The 26,337-nt window shown below is 35.6% G+C and overlaps 1 protein-coding gene across 3 annotated transcripts in view; it reads left to right on the top strand.

Annotated features, from left to right (window-relative positions):
* NLGN1 (neuroligin 1) overlaps positions 1 to 14,756 on the top strand; it is a 911,840-nt gene extending 897,084 nt beyond the window's left edge. For 2 of the 3 annotated variants that reach the window (XM_081570961.1, XM_081570962.1), the window contains exons 4-6: positions 6,952 to 7,164; positions 10,537 to 11,326; positions 12,134 to 14,756. In XM_081570961.1, the coding sequence (XP_081427087.1) occupies positions 6,952 to 7,164; positions 10,537 to 11,326; positions 12,134 to 12,956 (1,826 nt within the window). In that variant the 3' untranslated portion in view covers positions 12,957 to 14,756. The remainder of the gene's footprint in view (positions 1 to 6,951; positions 7,165 to 10,536; positions 11,327 to 12,133) is intronic. The other variant, XM_081570960.1, reaches the window with a different exon arrangement.
* The last annotated feature ends 11,581 nt before the right edge of the window (positions 14,757 to 26,337 follow it).

The following is a 26,337-nucleotide window of genomic DNA, read 5'->3' on the forward strand; positions in this document are numbered from 1 at the left end:
TCCCTCCCTCCCAAACCTCCCAAGCCACCCCCCATCCCATCCCTCTAGGTCATCACAGAGCGCCACACTGGGCTCCATGTGCTATACAGCAACTTCTCACCAGCTATCCATCTTATGCCTGATAGTGTAAATAATGCTGATGCTACTTTCTCCCTTCATCCCACTCGCTCTCTCCCTCACTGTGTCCACAAGTCCATTTTCTACATCTGCATCTCCATTCTGCCTGGCCCATCTTCACGTGAATCTCCTTCATTCCCTTTGAAATCCCAAAAGAGCATCCTCTTTTGTCTTTAGCTAAAATGGCATTTAAGGTGAAGGCTTCAACCATTTTGGTAAAGTTTTCCTGAGTCTTTCTTATGTATACATGTTATTAAAGTTTGTTTATTGGTTCTTTCAGAGGTAGCCTTTCTTTGTGGAAAGGTCAGCAAGGTGATTTCCCTTAACTTCAAGAGAGTCGAATTTATAATGCCCCAGTATCTTAATACTAAAACAGCAGATAAAAATAGAATGACATTAACAATGCTGTGATTACAATTAAGTCCTTCAGTTCTGAAAAGAACATTTTAAATCTAGTGTGTAAGCTACCCGCAGTACAGAGACATCTTCAGGATAAGGACTGGGACCAGCATGGAGTATTATGACAATTACAATAGGTTCATTTTATTATTTACTTACAATTAAAAATAAAATCTTAGCCAAATAGAAAAAAAAAATATTGTATTCAATAGTTCATGAACATAGGGTTCACCTTTATTTATGCTGAAAGTAAGGAAACCACATTACTTTCACAACATTCCAAAATCGTGAGGTACTCTGAAACCGTGTCTCCTACTAATATAAATATTAGCAGTTTTGCCCTTGGCTAAAGTACAAGCCACTGTAAGAGAGTATAATTCAGCGTGTTGAGCTGAAGTAGCCATAAGTAAAGGTGCTGTCTCAACACTAGCAAAAGGAGTTGAAGTAGCAAACCCAGCACAGTATTTCCCATTGTTACCTTTTAAATAAGAACCATCAGTGAACCGTGAGAAGTAAATGTTACCCAAAAGAATTTTCTGTAGATTATCCGGAGGAGTCAGGAGGTGGTACATCAGCATTAAGCAGTTGTGAGGGACCTCATCAGAGACAGAGGCGAGAAGAGTAGCAGGGTTAAGGTTGTTACAACATAGAAGAGTTATGTGAGGAGCAGTTAACAAAAGAACTTCATAAGACATGCGGTGGCTGACAAAGACATGTTGAGTGTGATGAGAGTTTAGGAGGGCTTTTCCTCTGTGGTATACAAAAATAGTTAAAGGGGATAGCAATTTTCTCAGTGGCCTTAATCAAAAGGGCAGTGGTAATAATGGCTGTAAGCCAAGGGGGATATCCCTTTGCCAGGGGGTCCATTTGCTGGCTCTTGCATGCATGGGTCAGTGGTGGTCCCCATGTTTATGGACGAGAACATCCAAGGCATTCATTTCCTTTATATATATATATATCTATGAAAAGAAAAAGAGAATCTGGTCATTAAGATACCCAAGGGTCAGGTAAGTTCATCAAATTCTTCTTTAAGGCCTCAAAGTCTATGTCATCATCCAGTTCTTCCCATAAAATTAGGTCAAGGTTGTTACTGTTGAGTAAAACATATAGAAATTTGGCCATAAGAGAGAAATTTTGGAATCCAGTTTTGGCAGTAACTGACTAGCTTAACTCCGGGAGTTGGTGATAGACAGGGAGGCCTGGCATGCTGCAGTCCATGGGATCGCAAAAAATCGGACACGACTGAGCAACTGAACTTAACTGAACTGACTATTTTAAGAAAACTTCAGAGTCGGTGCTTAGTTTCGGGTTTAAGGAAATTTAAGACACCATGAAATCTATCTGGATCTAGGTAAAGCCCTTGTTCTATTAATAACATCAGATGCCCTTAATATCGAGCCCAGGTTTGAACGAACTGCAATTTTCCCTTGGAGACCTCATGTCCCTTTAAGGCTGAAAGTCTTAGCAAGTGGTTGTTGCCTTCTTGTAAAAACGCTTGAAGACAGCAAAGAAGCAAATCTCCACATACTGCACCAAAGTAGAACCTTTGAGGAACTTTGTGTCATCCAGGTCATCCTTCAGGATTGATAATAATAATAAAAACTCTCAGCAAAACCATCAGACATTATTTTACTGGCTAGGTGAATTGTTTTTCTTCCTAAGTGAAAGCAAAAAGTTATTGGCTACCTTCAACTACTGGAATACTAAAGAATGTGCCACATAATCGATTACTGTAAAGGATTCCCTTCCAGCAAGAATGGATATCAGTCCAACAGAAAGGTTAGAATAACAGGGTGTCAAGGGATAACAATTTGTTTATTGCTCAGAGGTCCTGGACAGACTTTCACCTTTGGCTTTTAGGTTTTCTCATCAGTAAAATGGTAGTGTTACAGGAACTAGTACAAGGGAAAATGAGGCCTTGAGCCTTGTAATCTTCTATTATGGGCTTCATGCCTTCTTTACTGTAGGGTATTGATTAATTCTGGGAAAAGATTTTGAGGGGTCTATTTGAACTTTTTTTTTTTTTTGTCTGTGCTAGGTCTTGGTTGCTGCACGCTGGCTTTCTCTAGTTGTGGATCGCTGTGCATCTCTTGCTGCAGAGCCTGGGCTCTGGAACACCCGGCTCAGTAGTTGTGGCACATGTGCTTACTTGCTCCATGGCATGTTGGATCTTTCCGGTCCAGGGATGGATCCAACCCATATCCCTGCATTGGCGGGCAGATTCTTAACCGCTGGACCAGCAGGGAAGTTCCCATCTGAATCTTGATAAGAGATGTGATGTGGAATTACCAACATCAGTTGATGATTTACCCATAAGGAAGGTGGTAACTGATTTAATAGGGCCAAAGATCATTGTTTCCGGAATCAGCCCTAGTATCATCAGAGACAGAATGAATAAAACATGTCAAAGAGTAATTTAATTCCATTACTAGGTTACTTTGATGACTGCTGTAAAGTTCTAGAATTGTCTTCCCCTTTTGGGAGAGAGCAATTCTGGCATGATACTTCTCTAAGAAGTCTTGGCCTCATATGATGTGTATCTCTCAAAGGGCCTAAATAAAGGCAATAGATTCAGAGACAGGAACCTCTTGAGGTTCAACCCCACTAGTTGAACTTTTTAGTATTCCAAAGCAGAGCTACTTTACAGGAGTGTGTTTGAACATGGAGAGTGTGACTTTAGTGTTATTTATGACTGGAAGAGATTCATTACCAATCTGGAGTAATATTTCTCCAAGCCGATATCAAGAGGGAGGGTTGGGAAGAGCCCTTGTGGTCCTTTGGAGCCCTGTCATTGAGAAGTGGAAGGAACATAGAAAGGCAGGTTGGAAAACTGAAGGTACCTACAGCACTTAAATTTGTAACAATCTCTTTTTCAATTTCCTGGCTCTTTTCAATAGTAGAAGAAACCAGGGCAGTTTGGGTTTTGTTTGTTGTTGAAAGTCATATCCAAGTCTTTTGCAACCCCATGGACTAGAGCCCTTCAGGCTCCACTGTCCATGGGCCTTCCCAGGCAAGAATACTGGAGTGGTTTGCCATTTCCTTCTCCAGAGGATCTTCCTGACCCAGGAATCAAATCCATGTCTCCTGCATTGCAGGCTGATTCTTTACTGCTAAGCCACCAGGAAAGACCTAGATTTTGTTTAGGGATCTTCATTTGCTGGAGCTGAAGATTAAGAATGTTGATGTTTTTCCTTTTAGGTGACTCATTTAGAGTGAGAGAGAGCTGGCTTGTCAGATTAACTAAATCAGGAATGGATGTGGTTTCCCATTCCATCCTGATTCTTTTTACTAGAAGTAAAGGTCTCATTTTAGCCCATTCATAAACATAGAGTTTAAAGTTACCAGGATAGAATCAACATCTGAAAGAAGAAAAGAATTTTCTCTAAAAATAATCTGAAGTTGATTGTAATAGTTATGAACAGTTTCATCAGATTTTTGTGTACAAGCCTGAATTTTGTCCAATCAACAGGCTTAGGTAAATCCCTAGGAATTGCCTGATGAGTCACCGGCGACTGCTTGAGCCTAGTCAGATAGTAAAGTAGCAGGCTGCTATTTCAGTTGTGATTCTAGAGACCTTTCAGGATATTCTCAATTAGCAGTTTTCATCCAGTACTGGGTCTGGCCTTCACCAACAAACTTATGAACTAGCTGATATAGGTCAGACAAACCAGGTAGATAAGTCTGAATGACTATATTAAATTCCTCAGTAATTCTGTGAGGATCTTTTGTTACTTTGGGAAAATCTTTGACTATGGTTTCAAGGAAAAGGGAAGTTTGGCAAGAGAATTAGTGTGGAGGAATTTAGCATATAGAGAAGGTGTAAGTGATGTAAGATCTTCCCTGGAGGCTCAGCGGTAAAGAATTCGGCTGCAATGCAGGAGACCCAGGTTCAATCTCTGGATCAGGAAGATCCCCTGGAGGAGGAAATGGCAACCCCCTCTAGTATTCTTGCCTGGGAAATCCCATGGACAGAGGATCCTGGCAGGCTACAGATCATAGGGTTGCAAGAGTTGGACACAACTTAGTGCAACTAAACCACCACCACCACCAGGGGATATAGAGGGAAGGAGGAAGATGGCACCAGAGGCGGGTCCTGAGACGAAGCCAGGGAAGGAGCGTGAGGTTTTAGGAGCAATTTTATCTTTCTTTAATTGGTTTTTTTTTTTTTTTTGGTTGTTGTTGTTTTGTTGGTTTTTTTTGCCTCAGTTCATCTTAAACATCTTATTTTGCAGAGAAGCAATTTTAGGCTCCTAATAACATTTGGAAGCCTCAGAATACCAATTAAAAGAAGTATTGCATTAAGTTTCTGGAAATGTTGGATCATTGTCCAATTTTGTTTTAAGAAAAATTAGTTTGGGGATTTTAAAAATTCCTCATAATGGCCACTGATACTCTAAATCACCTTTAGTTAGGTTGGTCCAGTTGTTTAGAAATATGCCTGAAGAAGGACTGTAGTTTTTAAATATAAAACTGGCCAGAGTCCCTGTAAATGGGCATGCTCAAAACTTTAGATAGTAGGGATCCCATTTGTCAAAGGTTTCTACCTAGAGTAAAAGGATAATTTTCAAATAGTATAAACATCTCAAGCAACTCAAACAGCTCAAACAGTCTGCAGGTCTAATACCAGCCAGTTCAGAAGGAACACTCTAGTTCTGAAGGTCCCAAGTCAAAGTCTGCTCAGTACAGCTCTAATATAACAGCCCAATTCAAAGGGAGTCAGGCCGAAGGCTTAATAGTACAGTGCCAATAACATAGCCCCTCTTCCAAAAGGAATTGAGTCAAAGGCTGAACCCACACAGTTATAATGAAGCAGTCTCTGATCCCAGTGGAATGAACCAAAGGCTAGCCAATTCCAGAAGGAACAGCCCCCACTCCCCATTCCAGCAGGAATCCTGCCGAAGATGAGCACAGTTCCAATTCAAAAAGGCCAATTTCAAAATTCAGGCAGATGCCAAATAAGTACTCGCACACATACAGAACAAAGTCTTAGCCAGAAAAGACATAGCCTTAAAATAGATCCCCAGTAAAACCTGGAGGGCTTCAAAATGCAAATAGGGCAGAAGCTTAGGTCTAAGATTTAAGACTAACTCTTAAATCCCAGGGCTGACAAGAAAAGCAGTGAGCAGCAATGGACTCAATGTGAGCATCACACTTGTCTACCACCGCTAGCCTGGAAATGATCAGGGGTCTTCTCTGGATCTCCATGCAGGCCACCAAAATGTTGACTTAAATAGATTGCCAGCCATTTCTCCAGTAGAAATGGGTTTGCTTGGGATCAACAGAGAATTGCAGTTTGGGGTCTACAACTATGGCGAGCCACATGCCAGTCCCCCCACAGCAAGGAGAGGAGGACTTTTTTAAAAAGGGAAAAGGAAAGTGGAAGCATATAGTAAACAAAGAGTCTGTTGGAGGGCTTCGGAGAATTTGAAGTATAGCGGCTTTTCAGGGACTGAGTTGTGAGAGTCTCTCATTGGCTAAGCTCTTGCCAGGCAAGGAAAGCTTTTCTTCCTGTTGGGCTCTGCTGTTGTCCTAGTGCATGAGAGCTCCCCTTTCTGACCTCCCAACTCTATTTTAATTGAGGTTTCTGTTTATCAGTTTTACACTATCCATCTCCTTGTTTTAAATTGCCTTTTCTGCTCTGTCAGTTTAGATCTTTGTAACCTCTCCCCACCCTCATTCTCTCTATTAATCAACATATATTCCTCTTCATGATGAAATACACTATGAAACGGAGCTTTGAACATTGGAGAAATATGAAGCTCAACTTTTCAAGAATCTTCAAATGTTCTATATTGTTTTCTAACTTCTTATATTATCTTCTCAGTTTAGCATCTTGGGCATTCTAAAATGTAATCTCAAATTATGTCAGCTACAGTGATTCTTAACCATGGTGCATCATCAATGAATATGTGCATATACCTATACAAGCAAAGAGTTGCATATAATTTCATGCACAAGTCTTAGAAAAATGCCCCTGTTCTGTGCCCTCATATCCTGCCACTCTGCCACACATACCTTAAATTCCAACCATATTAGACCACGAGCAACTTGAGGACTGACAGTTTTTATGCAAAAACACATCCTCATATACCCCATGATACTATCTCAAATATCTCCACCAAGTAAGTTGGCCCCTAGAATGTCTCTCTTGAGGTCTTTCACAATGTTTTCATTCTCTCTTTACCTGCTACCTGTTACCTGGATAGCTTGGGAAACATTTGGGGAAGATAAATATCATTTTCTAGATTTTAGTCTCTGCTATTCTTCCTAAAGTAAATTAGTTTATTCTGGTGGAAAATAATTTTTTCCCTAAAGAACTTGGGCTTTACTCACCTTGATGAAAACAGGTTTCAATTTTATTTAAATTTGATGTCTGTTTGACTCATGTCAACTCAAAAGGGTGATCTTTGATGTCTTTTGATTTCTATTTTCCAGGTTTCTTGAGCACAGGGGATCAGGCTGCAAAAGGAAACTATGGACTCCTTGATCTCATACAGGCTTTAAGATGGACTAGTGAGAATATTGGATTCTTTGGTGGTGACCCCTTAAGAATCACTGTTTTTGGATCTGGCGCTGGGGGTTCATGTGTCAATCTGCTGACTTTATCCCATTATTCTGAAGGTAACCGTTGGAGCAATTCAACCAAAGGTATTATGCAGGTTGCAAATTTTGACAATTTTGGTGTCTGCATGCCACCACCATCAGTAGTATGTGATGCTCTGTATATATTTCTCTGTTTAAACTAAATGTTAGGATGAACTCAATAACTGTTTAAAACTTTGTTTCTTCAGCTTCTCTATGCATGTTTAAATTTATGTCAAACTCTTTTCTTTGTTTCCTGTGGAGCTTGGTATAGATGCCCTTACAAGCACACTTCAGAATAATTAACATTACAGTAACTTTTCTCTCCTCCAAATGGTGATTTTGGGGAAAATCAAAGATGTTCACAGTTCTGTTATGTTGATTCAGTAACCAAAATCAAAGACATGGGTTTTTTAAAAATTATTGTCTAATGCAAGGCTTGTATATAATCTATTTTCTAGATGGTAAACTTTTTAAACCCTTTACTAGTATGAAGATAATAAGGAAGCGGTTGTTAGCTAGTTCATCTGGAAACGTCCTTTTCACTTGTTTGAGTAGAGGACCGACATTTGATTATTTTGCATGCATGATCCAAAATTGTCAAAGCACTAAGGTCACTAGTAGAGCTTTTGATTAAAAAGAAAAATATGTTTGATTTTGTGCTTTTTTCTATTTTCAACTCCAAAAATGTTATTTTTCCCCCTGAAGCCTGGCAAAGCAGCCTGGAGCACTGAGGCTGGTTAAATCCGTGAGATATTGTTTTTGTCTCCATTTTCTGGCCTTGACATCTTTTTTTCCAAAATGCCTGTGCAAGGCTTATCATGCTGGTCTTTATGAACTCATTTTACCATGAGTTTAGTCACCCATTCTTATAGCGTTATTAACTTGAAATATCCACAAGAACAGAGGTGTTTTGTTGGAGAAGTCTGTAAAGTAAATACTTTCTCTCCATTATACATACAGAATAGATAGGAAAAGAGAGAATACATATCAATATAGACCATCTTATGTTTTCTGCTTTTCCATTGTCATTTTATAGATATTAAGAAAGTATACATTGTCAGTTGTGATTCATGAAGCTTGTCAATTTGTAAGACTAAGTTTTATTATATGAGCACCAGACACAGAATATTGGTTTTTGGCATCAAAGACAAATTAATGTCAAATTTCAAAATAACAGTCATTAAATGATTTTATATATTTGGAGGATCATATATTATTATTGACTTAATTTGTAGACATAGTTTATGTAACATCTCACTTGTATTAGTAGAGTTCTGATTTGAGATAACAAAATGACACATGTATGAGAACTCTTCCAAAGTATAGAGATTTTGGTCTTCAGTGAAATGACTTATTTTGAAATGTTTGTCCTTTTTTTCCTTAATTGAACAGATTACAATGTTCTAGCTTGAAGACTATACTAATTCCAGTACTTATCTAGGATAACATTAGCCAATCTCTTCAGACTTCTTAAGGTCATTTGGTCTCAAAGGCTATTTGCACTGATTTTTTTCTAAATTTTTTTTCTAAATGTAAAGTGAACATGGTAGCCATTTTTCAGCCAGTATAAAACTAGCATTTTATAAAGAGATGAATCAATTAGTTCATCAGCTAACGTTGCTATTCATCAATCAATCAATGTGGTAAACACTGGAGTCAAAATGGCTGTGCAAACAAGTGAAAACATAACATTCCATCACACACACTCTTCAAGGAAATCTATCCATGCCTGGCTAGATAAATGTACTTATGTGTGATCTTGTTCTAAGCTTATTTCTAGTAACAAAGCTGCCTAAATTGACCAGGAGATGCTCAGAAGGAGTCTTAGAATCATCAGGCTAATTTTATTTCCATTGCAGACATAGACTTTAAAGTTTGAGAACTTCCCAGAGCTGCAGCAGTTCTCAGGCCTGTAACAATCATGCATACAAGCACTCTCACTAATGATAAAATATGTGGATTTTCCCAGTACCATCTAGATGGCATATTTCAGACTATATTAAATGTGATATGTATTTTTTTGGTGTATTTAGTTAATGTCATTAAGCCCCTAAAATGGGAAAGAATCTTATAGAAGTCTTATTTTAAGCTATAAAGTTTTTAAGCAGTAAAATATTTCTCTGAGTCGATGTTGACAAACACAATTTTAAAAAGTTATTCATACTATAGGTATTATCTTTGCTGTAACTGAAAACATTTTCATAGATGTCAGAAATCAAAACAAATATTTATTAGTATTGTTTGACTTTTTGAATATTTTAGAATTATCTGGAAACATTATTACAGGCATTTTGAATACATATATGTGTTTGGAGAAAAAAATGAAAGCTTTGCTTCTAATTTAGTCATGACTTTAGCACCTTTATGAAAAAGAGTTCTTATACATTAACACATATGAATGATTGAGCATGTGTTTGGATAACTGAACTACAAAGCTGTATTTGGAAATTGATAATAAAGGTAATTTTTAAAATAGAATAGATAAATTATATTTTTAAAATGAGAATTTTATTAGAAAATACCCTAATAAGTAAAGTTCATTTATATATTTGAACGGTATGCAGCTCTTATCAAGCTGCATATGGGACCATGATTTATAATTTTTAAATGTAATTAAGTGAAAAGCAATGGACCATGTACTTTTTTTCTTTTATGATAAAATATAGCAGTGCACATTCAACAGTGGAAAAAGTTAAATGACCCTCCCTCCACTAAATCCTTCTGCTGATGGTTTTCTCTTTAACCTAGCGAATACACTGCAAATGTTATATCTTCCTCAGAAAGATGAGTATTCAACATACCGTGTCTGATATAAAGAGCTGGAAAGAGTATGTCTAAAGTGATATTCTGTTTTGTGTGCCTTTAGGGCCATCCCCAGGGTATTAGCAGATTCCCAGCCCCAGTAGTTATGTAAACATATCAACAATTGTTTTCAAATAAATTCTGATTAAAACAAACACACAGAGCCATTTTGAAGAAAGATACATGCAGCCAAATTGGAGAAAATATCCTCAAAAGACAATACAAAATCTGATGTAGAGCTAAAGGGGAGAGAGCCCCATCTGGTTGGCTGTGACAGTAGCATAGATGTTTACATGCTGAGCAAATAAATACTTGAGATTTCTTTTATCACTACTATTTACACATTCTCCATTTCTCCTTGCTTACTGCCTTTTTGAGACTGCACAATTTAGATCTCTTTCTTCTCAAAGTAGTTGCTACTGAAAGCAGAAGACTCAAATCCATCTTTCCAATTCATTGTACCCTGGGGATGACTTTGTGTACCTTCTCTTAAGCAAAAATGTCTCTATCTCCCTGTTTCTTGAGTCATATCTGGGTTTTTATATACACATCTCAAATATCAGATTTGATTGTTTTACCACAACATTATTCAAAGGTCATCTGAAATGTTTTGTTATTTTTTTCCCCCCATAGGACTCTTTCAACGAGCAATAGCTCAAAGTGGAACAGCCCTTTCCAGCTGGGCTGTTAGTTTCCAACCTGCAAAATATGCTAGAATGTTGGCCACAAAAGTTGGTTGCAATGTTTCAGATACAGTAGGGTTAGTGGAATGCCTGCAGAAGAAGCCTTACAAAGAACTTGTTGACCAAGATATTCAACCCGCACGATACCACATAGCCTTTGGACCTGTGATTGATGGTGATGTGATACCGGATGACCCTCAGATACTGATGGAGCAAGGAGAGTTTCTCAACTATGATATAATGTTAGGAGTTAACCAAGGGGAAGGATTAAAATTTGTTGAAAATATAGTAGATAGTGATGATGGTATTTCTGCTAGTGATTTTGACTTTGCTGTTTCTAATTTTGTTGATAACTTATATGGATATCCTGAAGGCAAAGATGTTTTGAGAGAAACCATTAAATTCATGTATACTGACTGGGCTGACCGTCATAACCCTGAAACCAGAAGGAAGACATTATTAGCTTTGTTTACAGACCATCAGTGGGTGGCACCAGCTGTAGCTACAGCAGATCTTCACTCAAATTTTGGTTCACCCACATATTTCTATGCCTTTTACCATCATTGCCAAACAGATCAGGTTCCAGCTTGGGCTGATGCAGCTCATGGAGATGAGGTTCCCTACGTACTAGGAATACCCATGATTGGACCTACAGAGTTATTTCCTTGCAATTTCTCCAAAAATGATGTGATGCTGAGTGCAGTTGTAATGACATACTGGACAAATTTTGCTAAAACTGGGTAGGTACCTAAGGAATGAAGTTTGCTATACTTTAGTAAAAATATCCTCTTAAGCACTTAAAATATACATGTTTTGTGTCCAAATGAATTAATTTAATAGGTTAATGCCAACGATATTTAAGTCCCTTTATTCAAAATTTATATTTGTGGTGTTTCAGAAATCACTGCTTTATTCTTACTTTGTAAAGCTTATTAAGAAAGTCTTTTATCTTTCTTGCATTACTCAATAATTAAATTTATGTTGTTTCTTTTTTTAATTACACAGGATTTATTATTATTATTCAATAATGACAAGTTTTATTTTATAGAGATTTTCAGTTTACAGTACTGTATGCCTTTTGATCCTCCCAAGTACCTTGTGAGGAGAGCAGCTCAAATACTATAATCCCATTTTACAGAAAACGGGCCTTAGGCTATGAAAGCTTCACATAGATATATTCAAATGTCTAGTATATAGCAGCATTAAGACTCCAATCCTCACCTGCCGATTCCAAATCCCAACTTTTTCCCACTACTGTCTCTGCTAGCTTGCCTATGAGAAAACTCACTTGTACTTGAATTTTTTAATCTTTGGATGTGTAGCAGTCCATGGGTAGAGAGAACAAGAAAGTGAGATTTACTCAGATTACATTATCAACCATTTAACAACCTGCCTGAGATGGAATTGCTGTTTCTCAATTAACCCAAGTTATATTAAAACAGTCTAAAACCTTGCCAAGTTACCTCTTCAATTAAATGTTAAACTATTGCTATTGTGATTTTTAAAAGAATAAAGCAAATTTCTTTCTCATAATTTCTCTTTTCTAGTGACCCAAATCAACCAGTCCCTCAAGACACAAAATTCATCCATACCAAACCCAACCGCTTTGAAGAAGTAGCATGGACCAGATATTCCCAGAAAGACCAACTTTATCTCCATATTGGATTAAAACCAAGAGTTAAAGAACATTACAGAGCCAATAAGGTAAACCTCTGGTTGGAGCTGGTTCCTCATCTGCATAATCTCAATGACATTTCTCAGTATACCTCGACAACAACTAAAGTGCCATCAACTGACATCACTTTCAGACCCACGAGAAAAAATTCTGTACCTGTCACATCAGCCTTTCCCACTGCCAAGCAGGATGATCCCAAACAACAGCCAAGTCCATTTTCAGTGGATCAAAGGGACTACTCAACAGAGCTGAGCGTCACTATTGCCGTTGGAGCATCACTGCTGTTTCTGAACATCTTGGCCTTTGCAGCCCTGTACTACAAAAAGGACAAGAGGAGACATGACGTTCACAGGAGATGCAGCCCTCAGCGCACGGCCACCAATGATCTGACCCATGCACAAGAAGAGGAGATCATGTCCCTCCAAATGAAGCACACTGATTTGGATCATGAATGTGAGTCCATCCATCCACATGAGGTGGTTCTTCGGACCGCCTGCCCCCCAGATTACACACTAGCTATGAGGAGGTCACCTGATGATGTTCCCTTAATGACACCCAACACCATTACAATGATTCCCAACACTATACCAGGGATTCAGCCCTTACACACATTCAATACATTTACTGGAGGACAGAACAATACTCTGCCCCATCCCCACCCCCACCCCCATTCACATTCAACAACCAGGGTATAGCCAGATAAGAGAAACAAACTATTTTTTTTGGTGGATTGCAGTAAAAGATTACTGAAGATTCCTTGGCTTTCAAACTACAAGACTCTTACTATTTAAATAAGGAGGACTATTATGTGAATATACATATCAAGAACTTTGGGGGTTTTGAAAAAAAAAAAAGAATTGTACATATATACACAAATCAACTTTAAAAGCGAATTTCAATTGCTTGAAGCAATTGTTCTGAATGATACTTTTTCATTCACATTCAAGAATTAATTTTTTGAAGATTTATGTTACATAATGGAATTAGGCATGTGGAACACCAAACAGGAAAGAACTATGTCTGAAATACAAAATATAAAAATTTTAAAAATAACCATGAATATGCACAAGGGACACACCAATGGAATGTCAGATAATTTTCACCAGGTTTTATTTGGAGCTGTTTTATTGTGTAGACCATATTTACATATTTGGATAAGTACACAAAGCACCAATGCTGTTAATGGCCTTAGCGGAGGCTCATGCTGAGATTTGCCAGTAAAACAAAGAAGTTTAAAGACTGGCAGGTACAACATTATCACATAAGTGCTGTCAGTATAAAGTTGTGGGGATAAAGGAAACTGGATATTTTTAGCACGATGTGCATGATAATTTATATGCTTGGTGGCTGTGCTGCTGATTAAGCCGTAATTAAAATTCTTCTCATCCCATTGAAGTTTTTAATGGAAGCTTCCTCCATCAATTGGCAGAACCTAAAGAAGAATTTAGGGGGCAAAAGTAATTACAATAAAATAATTCACAGTAGTTTTGATAATAGAAGGAGTTAGTTACTAAATGTATCTGAAGAAACTATAGGTATAGTGGTGAATACTCGCTGATATGAATCCCAGAAAAAAAAATGTCCTGTGTTTTTAATGTTCTTTTCATTCCCATCTAAATATTTTCTAGAAATATAACCCTAATCGAACATGTGTTACAGGATCTATAATTTGCTGTGGTTTTTGTTATTCTGTATTTTGTTCCTTTGGGTAAGGTGAAGTGTGTCCAAAGAGTAACTTGCAAGTCTTTTATGATCTGAGGATGCCCCAATTACCACTCTGATTACAGTTCTCAGTTCATTGATTTACTCATGTTGCATGACAAAATGTTTACTAATAATAATTCAATATAAAGTTATGTCCCTCCTCACGTCAGTTATCTTTCTTACTGAGGTTCATTCACTGGAATTTACTCACACAGTCTCAATAGAGTGCAACGTAGATAAAGAACCTAGAAGGAGCGTCAACACCTGGAGGATTGTAGTCTTACACGTACGTGTGATTTTAAATGAATATTTTAAGACCACAGAAAACTCTTCATCCCCTTGTTGTTTACCAGTAACAGTATATCACAGACCTTTCCAAATGTTTGTATATGTAATCAGATGTACATTTATATTAAAAAAAAATTGAGATGGACTTAAAGAGCACATCCTGATAAATACTTTCTCTCTTACCTGTACTATATTTCTATTAGACTAAAGTTATGTGATTTTTTTTTACATTTTTTCAGATGACTAGCAATTTTGATAGTTTGTAAGATAATGCAAAGAACTTTCTCTGACAAACTAACTGCAGTAACAGAAACCTTTCTTTTCAGTTACTCTTTTTCAAGAATGAAAGCTTATTATACAAAAAAAAAATTGTATACTACTTGATGGAAACAACTTTGTACATCTTGGCCATGTCACTGGTCATTGCGTGAAATAAAGATAATAATGACTATTAGTCCAATGCTAAGAGACATGATCTTTGCTCATTAAAGAGCTAAAATGTTTATTGCTGTTTTGTCTTTTTTTAAAAACAAGAAAAGAAGAAAACAAAATGAAACATGATTGTCTCAGAGAGCCATTTCTCTAGACCAGTCGGGTTTTTGAAGACATGTAGGTAACTTCTACAGAAGACACACTGTGTATTTAAAGTCAAGTCTCATCTAAAATGAAACTGATGAAACATTAATTTTATTATGAATTTATAAGCCCAGGAACTCATGAAAAGTATTAGCATTGTATTTTTAAATACCTCTTCTTGTGAAAGTGGCGTGGAAATAAAATGTGCCAATCATTTTCAGTTAGAAACACACATTCCAATTCTGATCATCAAGAAACAGGTCTATTGGAAATAAATGTGCAAAATTTATGAAATATAATATCTAGGTTCCCAATATCAGGGTGATTAAATTCCCATAAAGTAGTGAATCGAAAGTTATCATTCTAAGAAAATTTTAAAGTGCTGAGCAAGACTTTAAGCTAACAATAAAGATAAAAATCTTCTATTTTGAGGAGTTTATTTACTTATAATTCCCCCTCCCAATTATTAACTATCAGTAAAATGTAGATGTTGCTCCATAACTTCAAATAAAAATCTGTTGGAAGCAAAAAAAGTCTTCAAAATCCAGAGCGGTCTATGTTCAGTTTTTGCCTGATGTGATTATGCTTTTAGGCTGTGAACTGCCAATGTAAACATGAAGAATTGTTTTGCATCTTAAATATTGCTTAACCAGAAAACTGTCTTTTACTATATTGATTAAACAAAAGATAAAGACAAAAATAGAAATGACAACAAAATAAGATATAAATGAAATCTTTCATATGCATTACTTCACTTAGCAAAACCATTCTATTTTAATGATGGCCTTATTTATATCTACTTATCTGTTGCTCTAAACCTATGTTACTTGATCTACCTAGCTATCATAACAGACATTTATTTTATACTAATTTAGGGAAATGACCTAGGAAACCAAACCATAGCCCTATTTTGTTTTTATTAATGTAGCAAAAACTTTGTGGAAGATAAAGCAGCTCTAAGTGTTATTACTGTTTGAGGTCATGATGACGTCATTGTGAGCATTAGTTGCTGTTTTATATTACAGCAACTAGTTTTCTGAATGTAAAATGATGTCCCACAATAAATAGAACATTAAGAACTGTTTTTAAAGCTGAAACGAATTTTAAATGCAATAAGTATTTTGAATAATGTTATTAGATTTTACCCAAATGTTTTAAATATATTTATTTAGATGATAATTTTCTTTAGAAAACAAGTCAAAATTAAGAGTATTTTTATCATCACATATTAATTCAGATTTCCCTGCCTCTGCTGAAATTGCAAATAACCAAGGCTGCTTACAATTTATACGAACATTAAGCCAAAATTAACTTTATTTCATTGTCTTCAGTTCAGTTCTGTTGCTCAGTCATGCCCAATTATTTGTGACCCCATGGACTACAGCACTCCAGGCTTCCCTGTCCATCACCAACTTCTGGAACTTGCTCAAACGCACACATATCCATCCAGTGGATGATGCCATCCAACTGTCTCATCCTCTGTCGTCCCCTTCTCCTCCCACTTTCAATCTTTCCCAGCATCAGAGGCTTTTCCAATGAATCAGTTCTTCATATCAGGTGGCCAAAGTATTGGAGCTTCAGCTTCAGCATCAGTCCTTCCGATGAATGTTTAGGACTGATTTCCTTTAGGATGGACTCGTTGGATCTCTTTGCTGTTCAAGAGTCTTCTCCAACACCACAGTTCAAAAACATCAATTCTTTGGTGCTCAGCTTTCTTTATAGTCCAACTCTCATATCCATACAGGACTGCTGGAAGAACCATAGCTTTGACTATACGGACTTTTGTTAACAAAGTGATGTCTCAGCTTTTGAATATGCTGTCTAGGTTGGTCATAGCTTTTCTTCCAAGGAGTAAGCGTCTTTTAATTTCATGGCTGCAGTCACCATCTGCAGTGATTTTGGAGCCCAAATAATAAAATCTCACTGTTTCCATTGTTTCCTCATCTATTTGCCATGAAGTGATGAGACCGGGTGCCATGATCTTAGTTTTCTGAATGTTGAGTTTCAAGCCAACTTTTTCACTCTCCTCTTTCACTTTCATCAAGAGGCTCTTTAGTTCTTTGCTTTCTGCCATAAAGGTAGTGTCATCTGCATATCTGAGGTTATTGATATTTCTTCCAGCAATCTTGATTCCAGCTTGTGCTTTATCCAGCCTGGTATATCGCATGATATATTCTGCATATAAGTTAAATAAGCAGGGTGACAATATACAGCCTTGACATACTCCTTTTCCTATTTGGAACCAGTCTGTTGTTCCATGTCCACTTCTAACTGTTGTTTCTTGACCTGCATACAGATTTCTCAGGAGGCAGGTCAGATGGTCTGGCATTTCTGTGTCTTTCAGAATTTTCCACAGTTTATTGTGATCCACACAGTCAAAGGTTTTGGCATAGTCAATAAAGCAGAAATAGATGTTTTTCTGGAACTCGCTTGCTTTTTCGATGACCCAGTGTATGTTGGCAATTTGATCTCTGGTTTCTCTGCCTTTTCTAAATCCAGCTTGAACATCTAGAAGTTCATGGTTCACATACTGTTGAAGCCTGGCTTGGAGAATTTTGAGCATTACTTTGCCAGTGTGTGAGCTGAGTGCAATTGTGCAGTAGTTTGAACATTCTTTGGCATTGCCCTTCTTTTGGATTGGAATGAAAACTGACCTTTTCCAGTCCTGTGGCCACTGCTGAGTTTTCCAAATTTGCTGGCATATTAAGTACAGCACTTTCATAGCATCATCTTATAGGATTTGAAATAACTCAACTGGAATTCCATCACCTCCACTAGCTTTGTTCTTAGTCTTGACTTTGCATTCCAGGATATCTGGCTCTAGGTGAGTGATCACACCATTGTTGTTATCTGGGTCATGAAGTACTTTTTTGTATAGTTCTTCTGTGTATTCTTGCCACTTCTTCTTAATATCTTCTGCTTCTGTTAGGTCCATACCATTTCGGTCCTGTATTGTACCCATGTTTGCATGAAATGTTCCCTTGGTATCTCTAATTTTCTTGAAGAGATCTCTAATCTTTCCTATTCTGTTATTTTCCTCTATTTCTTTGCATTGATCACTGAGGAAGGCTTTCTTATCTCTCCTTGCTATTCTTTGGAACTCTGCATTCAAATGGGTATATCTTTCCTTTTCTCCTTTTCCTTTTGCTTCTCTTCTTTTCATAGCTATTTGTAATGCCTCCTCAGACAACCATTTTGCCTTTTCGCATTTCTTTTTCTTGGAGATGGTCTTGATCACTGCCTCTTGTACAATGTCATGAACCTCCATCCATAGTGCTTCAGGCACTCTGTCTATCAGATCTAATCCCGTGAATCTATTTCTCACTTCCACTGTATAATCATAAGGGATATGATTTAGGTCATACCTGAATGATCTAGTGGTTTTCCCTACTTTCTTCAATTTACTTCTAAATTTGGCAATAAAATTCATGATCTGATTTCATTGTCTTGCTATTACACAAATTATTGTCAAATGTTTATCAACAGTTTAATGTTGTTTTAGAGAATAGGATTAGCAATATAAAAGTGACAGTTCTCATAGTTTTAAATTTTTGTTGAATATGTTGACTGTGAACAAAATCTACTTGACTACTACAGATTTCTCATGAGTTCCTTTATTAACTGTAGGAAATTGGAAAATCATTTGCTATAGCATGAAAAAGATCCAGCTTGAACCTGGAGAGATCATGCTAATAGCTCAAAGCAGAAAATTTGAGTAACGTGTAAATTATTTTATTCTTCATTTCAAATTTGAAAGTTGACCAAATAATACTTTAATTCTAATTATTTTTATCTGTACCACATGAAAGCAGCAGCAAAATTTTTAAAAACAATCAACCATACATAATACTAAAGAATATAGCAAGGATGCCATTAATCTTCTTTCAGAAAAGAAATTCAAAAACTCAATTGTTTTATCTATAATATATTCTTCTCAGTTATTTCACCTGTTGACATATTTATACTGACACATGTTAATGTAATGAAAAGATTCAAAGAATGTGGTTTTGTGTTCCAGTTTTAAAGACACTGCTACATAGAACTTACTGGGATTCTTTTCTTTGGCGAGTTTCACAGAAATACTTTCACGGAGTAAAATGATGAATGGAATTCTTAGGAAGCTGTCAAATATCATGGCAATCCTTTGATGTTTGTTTTCTTCTGTGTTATTGGTTCAAAGTACTGGCCTTCCCCTTCTTTTCTAGTAATTAGTTGTTATAGACTATCACTTTTTAATGTGAGTGAAAATTAGATAATTTGGTTATACTTGTGAAAACATGCTCCCAAATAAATTCAATTAATGGGCACTTCCCTGCTGAGATTTTTTTATCATTCATTTAATTATCTTGTCAAGCTTTATTGTTACAACAGTTGTTTTGGCTTTTTAGTCAATAAACTAAGGGAATTTCTCCAACAGCCTTATACCTCTCCTGCACTTGACATAGCAGCCTGCACTTCAAATTTCCATCAGAAGTTGCTAAAGAAATTTCCTGCTGAGGTGAGATATTTAGTAACCAGCTTGATTATTTTTCATAAGCATTCTGATTTGGTTTTATTCTGACACTTTGCTGTATTTGTATGCAAGCCAGAAACCAGTTCAATTTGAAAGGTGGTAGCATCTACAGACTGGAATAACCATGTGCAGGGCATAAGTGCCTTTCTTCCTAGGATTTTATTTATGAACATTATTGTCTTTTTTTAATTTGAAGCTCCTAATAATTCAGTTTAAAAGGTATAATTGGATCACCATGTTATAAGTTTCCAATAAGAAAATTTTATTTAGAAAAGTCTTTTCTTGCATTTAGTTAGATTTTTATATGTTAGCAAATGGGTCCAAATGACTTCTGGACAGAGCAAGGTGAGTTTTTGGATAGCAACAATTATTTAGCATTTTATTTAATGGTATATGTAGAAATTTAAATCTATAGCAAACTTTTTTTTCCAAATAAGTAATTTTAATGTAAAAGAAGTCTGAGTTGTCAGGGACAATTATAAATCAAACAGTTATGTAATTTTTTCTAGTCAATCATTATATATACCATGTGGTATATATAGCTTAGGAACTATATGGTTTATAGAATATTTATGATGGTCCTTTCAGACTCATATATTTACAAATGACAAATGACATTGTATTAATATATCTCTCTATGTATGTATCGATGTGACAAAATTTAATTCTCTATGAAAGTCAAGCCAAAGTGCTAGCAGTTTTGTGTTGAAATGAATGATAATAATTAGAGCTTTAAAGAAACTTGTACAGATACAGTAACAAAAACTCAGCAGATGAAATTAAAGCAGAGAAACTATTTTTGAATGCCATATCCAGAATTGATATCTATATTAGATGGTGTGTTTAGAAGGATTTTAGTGTTTTTGATTCATCCCTCTCTGCACTTATCATTTAGCATATTAATGGGACATATGTCATGTTTTTTGTAATAAAAGGCCATTGGGTTGTCATGTTTCAGTTTGTGTTTTGACATCCATGGCTTTCATTAAAAGCAAATTCATCATCACAAATAAATATTACCATGTTTTCCAAGTTGTGTTGACCATTTTTAAACTCAGAAATAATTTTTTCTTTGTTTGACACACACAAAAACATTTCCAAGATAAATGTTCCCTTGCAACTTTTTTCTATTGCCCACACATATGCTGACAGTTCTGATTTGATGGAAACAATGATATTTTATGATCTGTTCACCTCTTGTTGAAGGCAGGGAAAGAATTTGGAGAGCAAAGTTTGGGAACTTGGATACAGTTGTTATACAGCTTGTCAAAAGAGAGAGAGATGAGAAAAAGAAAAAGAGGAATGAGGAACTTAAGGAAAAAGAAAGGAAGAAAAGCTTCTCAATTTTTAATTAATGACTTCTTGCCTCCAAATACTTGCTTTTAAAAGCAGAGTTGTATGGCAGTTACTTTAAAAGAGCACACAGATTTTAAACAAAACCCATTAAACCATAATCTATTTTCTTCAGAGAACAAGATTAATCATAATTAGAAAGAAGTACCAAGTTTAATCCCTGATCCAAGTCTTGGTCAAATTGTATCTCTAGATAAAATCACAAAATTTTATTTTGTGTCACAAAAATAAAATCTAGAGAGAGATATTTCTAGCCTTGTACAATCTAATCAGTAATGATCTTGGTAGGGAAGACTAAGTAAAGTGTGGTATCTCTCATCTGAATATTGCCCAAGATGGAAGTACAGTAAACAAATAGGACATCATAGAATTTCCCCATGCATGGTCTAAAGACCAGTATTTTCAGACTGCTAAAAGTGGTTGTCATTGCTTTCTTTGCTGGTCTCTGTGGCCACATATAGCTATCAGTACCAAATAAACAGTTCAAAAACACATTTTAAGAGTTTTACTTACCATGAAAGGATTTTGATGTTTAGTAGGATTCTTGTTGGTGTGATTTCATTTTCTCACTATATTTTTACATTTCCTTACAGGTGATAGAATGTCATTTTTAAGTTCAAAAAAAGGCCCCAAATATATTCTGTAAATGTTCATATGAAAGCAATATTTTCTAATGGAGTATCATAATTTGAAGACTGTTGTACTGTTCCCATCCTGGAAAGTTGCTTTGTATCTCCCTTTAGACATTTTCTATTTCTCTCCTGAAAACACTCAGCTTCCCTCTCAGAGTGGAATTCCTCTGTACTACAGGAAATCTCCCCACCAGTTCCTGCAGCTTCCATTCCCATGCTGTCTCCCATTTTTGTTTGTGGCTTCTTCTTCAAGGATGTGGAATTTGTGGGGAAAGTCTTAAGGTGAACTAAGTAAGCAATGCTTCCGGCAGGTTGGAAGCTGCTGCTGCTGCTAAGTCTCTTCAGTCGTGTCCGACTCTGTGTGACCCCATAGACGGCAGCCCACCAGGCTCCCCCGTCCCTGGGATTCTCCAGACAAGAACGCTGGAGTGGGTTGCCAGTTCCTTCTCCAATGCATGAAAGTGAAAAGTGAAAGTGAAGTCATTCAGTCGTGTCCGACTCTTCGAGACCCCATGAACTGCAGCCTACCTGGCTCCTCCATCCATAGGATTTGCCAGGCAAAAGTACTGGAGTGGTTTGCCATTTCCTTCTCTGAGGTTGGAAGCTAGTGATCACCAATCAAGCAATGAGAGAAATTAGCCATATTTTCACTCCCCAAATGGTATGCAAAGTGTGCCAGACAATGTGCTGAGTGTTAAACACATGAGCCAACTCTGTGATTTACCCAATAACAAATAATAATTACCACACCAGGAATAGGTTTAAACCCTTAAACTATTCAGATTGCCTTCTGTGCTACCAACTATAACACATTATTATGCAACTTCTTCTTTTATCTATCTGATAGGTCTCAAAATAGTAAACTTAAAACATTTGTTGAGTTACCAGAAATATTATATGAATTCTGTTGAGCAAGTCCATCAACAGAGGCAAATGTGTAACAATTATTCCTAATAAAAAATATGGCCATATCTAAAGTCACCCTTTATTAGGCCAAAATAGATCATGGAATACAAAATATTCAGCTTAAAGCTCATCTGATCCAACCACTTAACTGATTTCTTAATCCTCTTCTACAGTCCCAACATGTGGTTGTGAACTCTTATCTACTACTATGAGTCTGGAATTCTAAAGCAGCCTACTACATATGGGACCATTTATAATTTCTTCCTTATTATGATCTGCTTTTTTTGTGATCTATGTTCTTTTTTTTTTTTTTGGCCTGATTCATAAAGTCTCCAACATCTCACTTCCTTTTAAATATTTTAAGTCAGTTATTATATCTTCCATGAATCATTTTCTTCTCCAAGGAAAATGTTCTGTTTTCAATACATCATTCTGAACACTAGATTTTGAATATACTACCAAACTTTTTCAGAAAGTTTGATGTCAAGAGTTGAACATAGCAAACCCTTCAGGTACAGGTTGATCTCTACTTCATAGAACACCGCTATAAATATCCTCATTGTAGAAACTATTTTTGAATATAATTTATGATGGTATTACCTTCTTTAGTGGTCATAGCACACTAGCGATTCAGACTGAGACATTTTCCCTATTGAGACTCTTTATAAAATCTTACTCACATACAGCCATTAAGAAAATTCTACCTTTATCTTGTCCTTGATAATTTGTTTTACCTCATATTTAAGGTATTGAACACGATTAAATGCCACCTGAAAATCTCCATCCAAGAGGAATGAAATCCATCAAAATGATAAACATCCTTCTTTCATGACCCACACCATTAACAAATGTACTGTCCAAACTCAGGATGAAAACAAAGCTCTGAAGTAATAGGTATAGAAGTAGTATGTATAGTACTGAGAACAGCAGTAGCTACATTTGCTGAGCACCTATTATATTCTAGGTTTTGTATTTACACCCCATAGCAAACTGCCACACACCACCCTCAAAGCACCTATCAATTGTTTTCCATGTACTTATTAATTAATTAATTATTTAAAAGATATTAAAGATCTATTACATGTTAGTCATTGAGCTATTTGTGATAAAAAACTGAATAAAATATAGCATGTGTACACCCAGTAATAGCAACCAAATGATTTATTTCTTCATTTTGTCTACACATATAGCCAGAGACATTATCAGGTAAATTTGAAGAACTGATTTTTTTTTTCATTTAAAATATTTGAATGACATCATAGTCATCTTTAATAGGAAAATTAAGGTAATTACTCTAGAACTTCTATTTAAAGATTTCTGAGTGGTTAGAGCTTTTATGGTAAATGGTATCATAGAAAAAGAATATGGTTCTGCCACTTTAATACTTTGCCCAATTCTTACACTAATAATCTGTCATAGTTAAGATGCTGATTTAGTCTAGGCAACTGTAGTCTTCAAATGGGATTATTTAATAGAAAAAAAATGACTCATGAACAAGGTAAAACAATCTAAATAGCATAACATATTTTATAGTGAAAAGTAATCATCTCTCTCACTTCAAATCCCAATTCCTTCCCCAGAAACATTGACAGTTACTAATTTATATATATTTCTACAAATATGCCATTCATATATGGACAATGTGCAAATGTGTATTGCCTATGTGTGGACGTGGAGGAAAATATGTATATATTCTTTTTTAAGTTATCTGGAAATACTCCACAGGAGCATGTAACATGTCTGCTTTCTGAGATAAATTAAGTAAATAAAACTGTTTCAAATTTATCCGTGAATCCAAACTAATCAAAATTACATCAGAGTATATTTGTTTGTTTCCAGACCTTAGATGGGTAAAGATCAAAAATGACCATGATCATTTTGAAGAAAAAGAATAAGGAGCAATAAATTCACCTACCATAATTCAAGAGTTACTATTAAGCTGTTTTAATTAAAATAGTGTAGTATCAATTCAGAGGTATAAATGGAGAATAATACTGAACTCATAAACAGATCAATGAAAAAGGAGGAATTTGGTGTATGCCAGAGCAACATTACAAATCAAGAGGAAAGGAAAACTCATCAGCTAAAAATGGCTATCTGCATGACAGAAAATTATCTCTATGTCACACTACACTCAAAAAGTAATCCCACATAGAGATATAAATGTGAAAAGCAAACTTAAAATGTTTCAGAAGAACATATACGAAAATATTGTCATGCCTTGAAATAAGGAAGAATTTATTAAACAAGAAATAAAAATAGTATAAATAATGAAAGGATAAAAAATTGAAATTAAAATCTCAATACATCAAATAAGATTTTTTAACAATTGCAAGCATATACTGAAAGTAAATGTTTAGAGCACATATAAGCAATGAAAGATTAATTAACACATTGAATATAAAGCTCCTGTAAATTAGTAGGAAAATAACAACTCACAAGAAAAAAGGGGCTGATGAAATACTGTGGATTGAAAATGTGTCTATTTCTTCCCTCTCCCTAATCCTCACAAAAATACATAAATCTATCAGAACAAGAATAGAAGAAGAGATTAAGATTTCTATAAAGCTTTTGGAAGATAAAAATTAGATAAATGATATTAAGGAAATAATAAAACCTATAAAAATAACATAAATCAGCATTAGAAAAGTTAAAAAGTGCTGTAATAGAACTCAAGAAATAATTATAAATAAAAGAAACAAGGTTAACTTAAACACAACAGCAAAGACTGCTATAAGAAACTTAAAAAAATTCTTGAAGGGAAATAGAGGGTAGAAAGGAGAAAAAAGTCCATAAATAAAGATCAAAAGAAGGAAAAAGGAAAAGGATTCAAGTATAAATGACAAACAAGGAGGTAGACAAACAAGGCTCAACATATGTGTATATGGAATTTTCATAAAAGGAAACCAAGACAGAGAACAAAATTAATACACTAAAAGTATAGTTTCAGAAAATGTTCTCAACATAGTAGAAAAAGATTTGAAATTACATTTTGAAAGAATGCACTGAATACTGGAGAAAACTGATAAAAATGATATTAAGACATTCTATTCTAGTGAGATTATTGGATATAAAATAAACAATTCTTTGGATATTTATATCCAGGTAATAAGGTCAAATTTTTTATGATGGAGACTCTCATAATGAGGTTATCATCAGACTTTTCCAAAGCAATGTTTTATGCCAGAAGAAAATTGATTATCATATGTAAGATGCTCAAGGAAACAGAATGTGAGCCAATGATTTTTATATTCAGCCATAAACTAACTTTGCTTAAGATACAGCTATGAAGGCCATAGACAAACCATTAACAACATTCAAGAAGTCAAGGTATATTGTTTCCATGAACATTTCCTGAGAAATTTACCAGAAAATGACCCCAGACAAACAGAAAGAAGACATGGATGTAAGGACTGATGTTGAACACTAAATGTATATTCACTCATATAACTATGACTAAATGAGGGCTATAAAGTAGAGAGTATATTAGACAATAGCTACATGCTTTGACAATGTAGACATAATATAACTATAAAAAATGTGAGGAGAAAGGAAAATCATATGCAAAATTTTCATTACTTTCAGCAATCATATTGGCTTTGGTAATAGTGCTATTGCTACACAAATTGTTACCTGTATAGTGAGGGTTACAGCAAACGAACAATATTGTGATATGTTAATTCAATCATCTCTACTGTTTTGAGAACCAACAATCCTAATGTGGAAGGAAGGATATTCTGATGCAAGATAGAATAGATTTAGTAAAAGTGCTGTGGTTTGGATTTTAAAAATGAAAGTGTCAGAAGACACATTAAAAAAAAAAAATAGTTATGCAAGGAATGACCAAGTCAGTAGCAATGAGCAGCTCCAGAGTTTGAACTGTGGTCTTCAAATAATGTTCACTACTTTAAAAGCAGAGAGAGAAAGGAGAGAGACCTGGGGAACAAACTGTGTGAGATGAATCTGGAACATCTTGCCAAAGCCTTCTATAAATATATCTGAAGGACTCAGGAGTCAACTTGAAGATCTCACTATCTAAAGATGGAACGATTTGAATATTGATAAGGATAATTTCAGTTGATCATAACTCATAAGTCAATCATA

This window comes from Giraffa tippelskirchi, chromosome 2 (assembly GCF_054371585.1).
Source record: "Giraffa tippelskirchi isolate mGirTip1 chromosome 2, T2T-mGirTip1v1.2.pri, whole genome shotgun sequence".
NCBI lineage: Eukaryota > Metazoa > Chordata > Mammalia > Artiodactyla > Giraffidae > Giraffa > Giraffa tippelskirchi.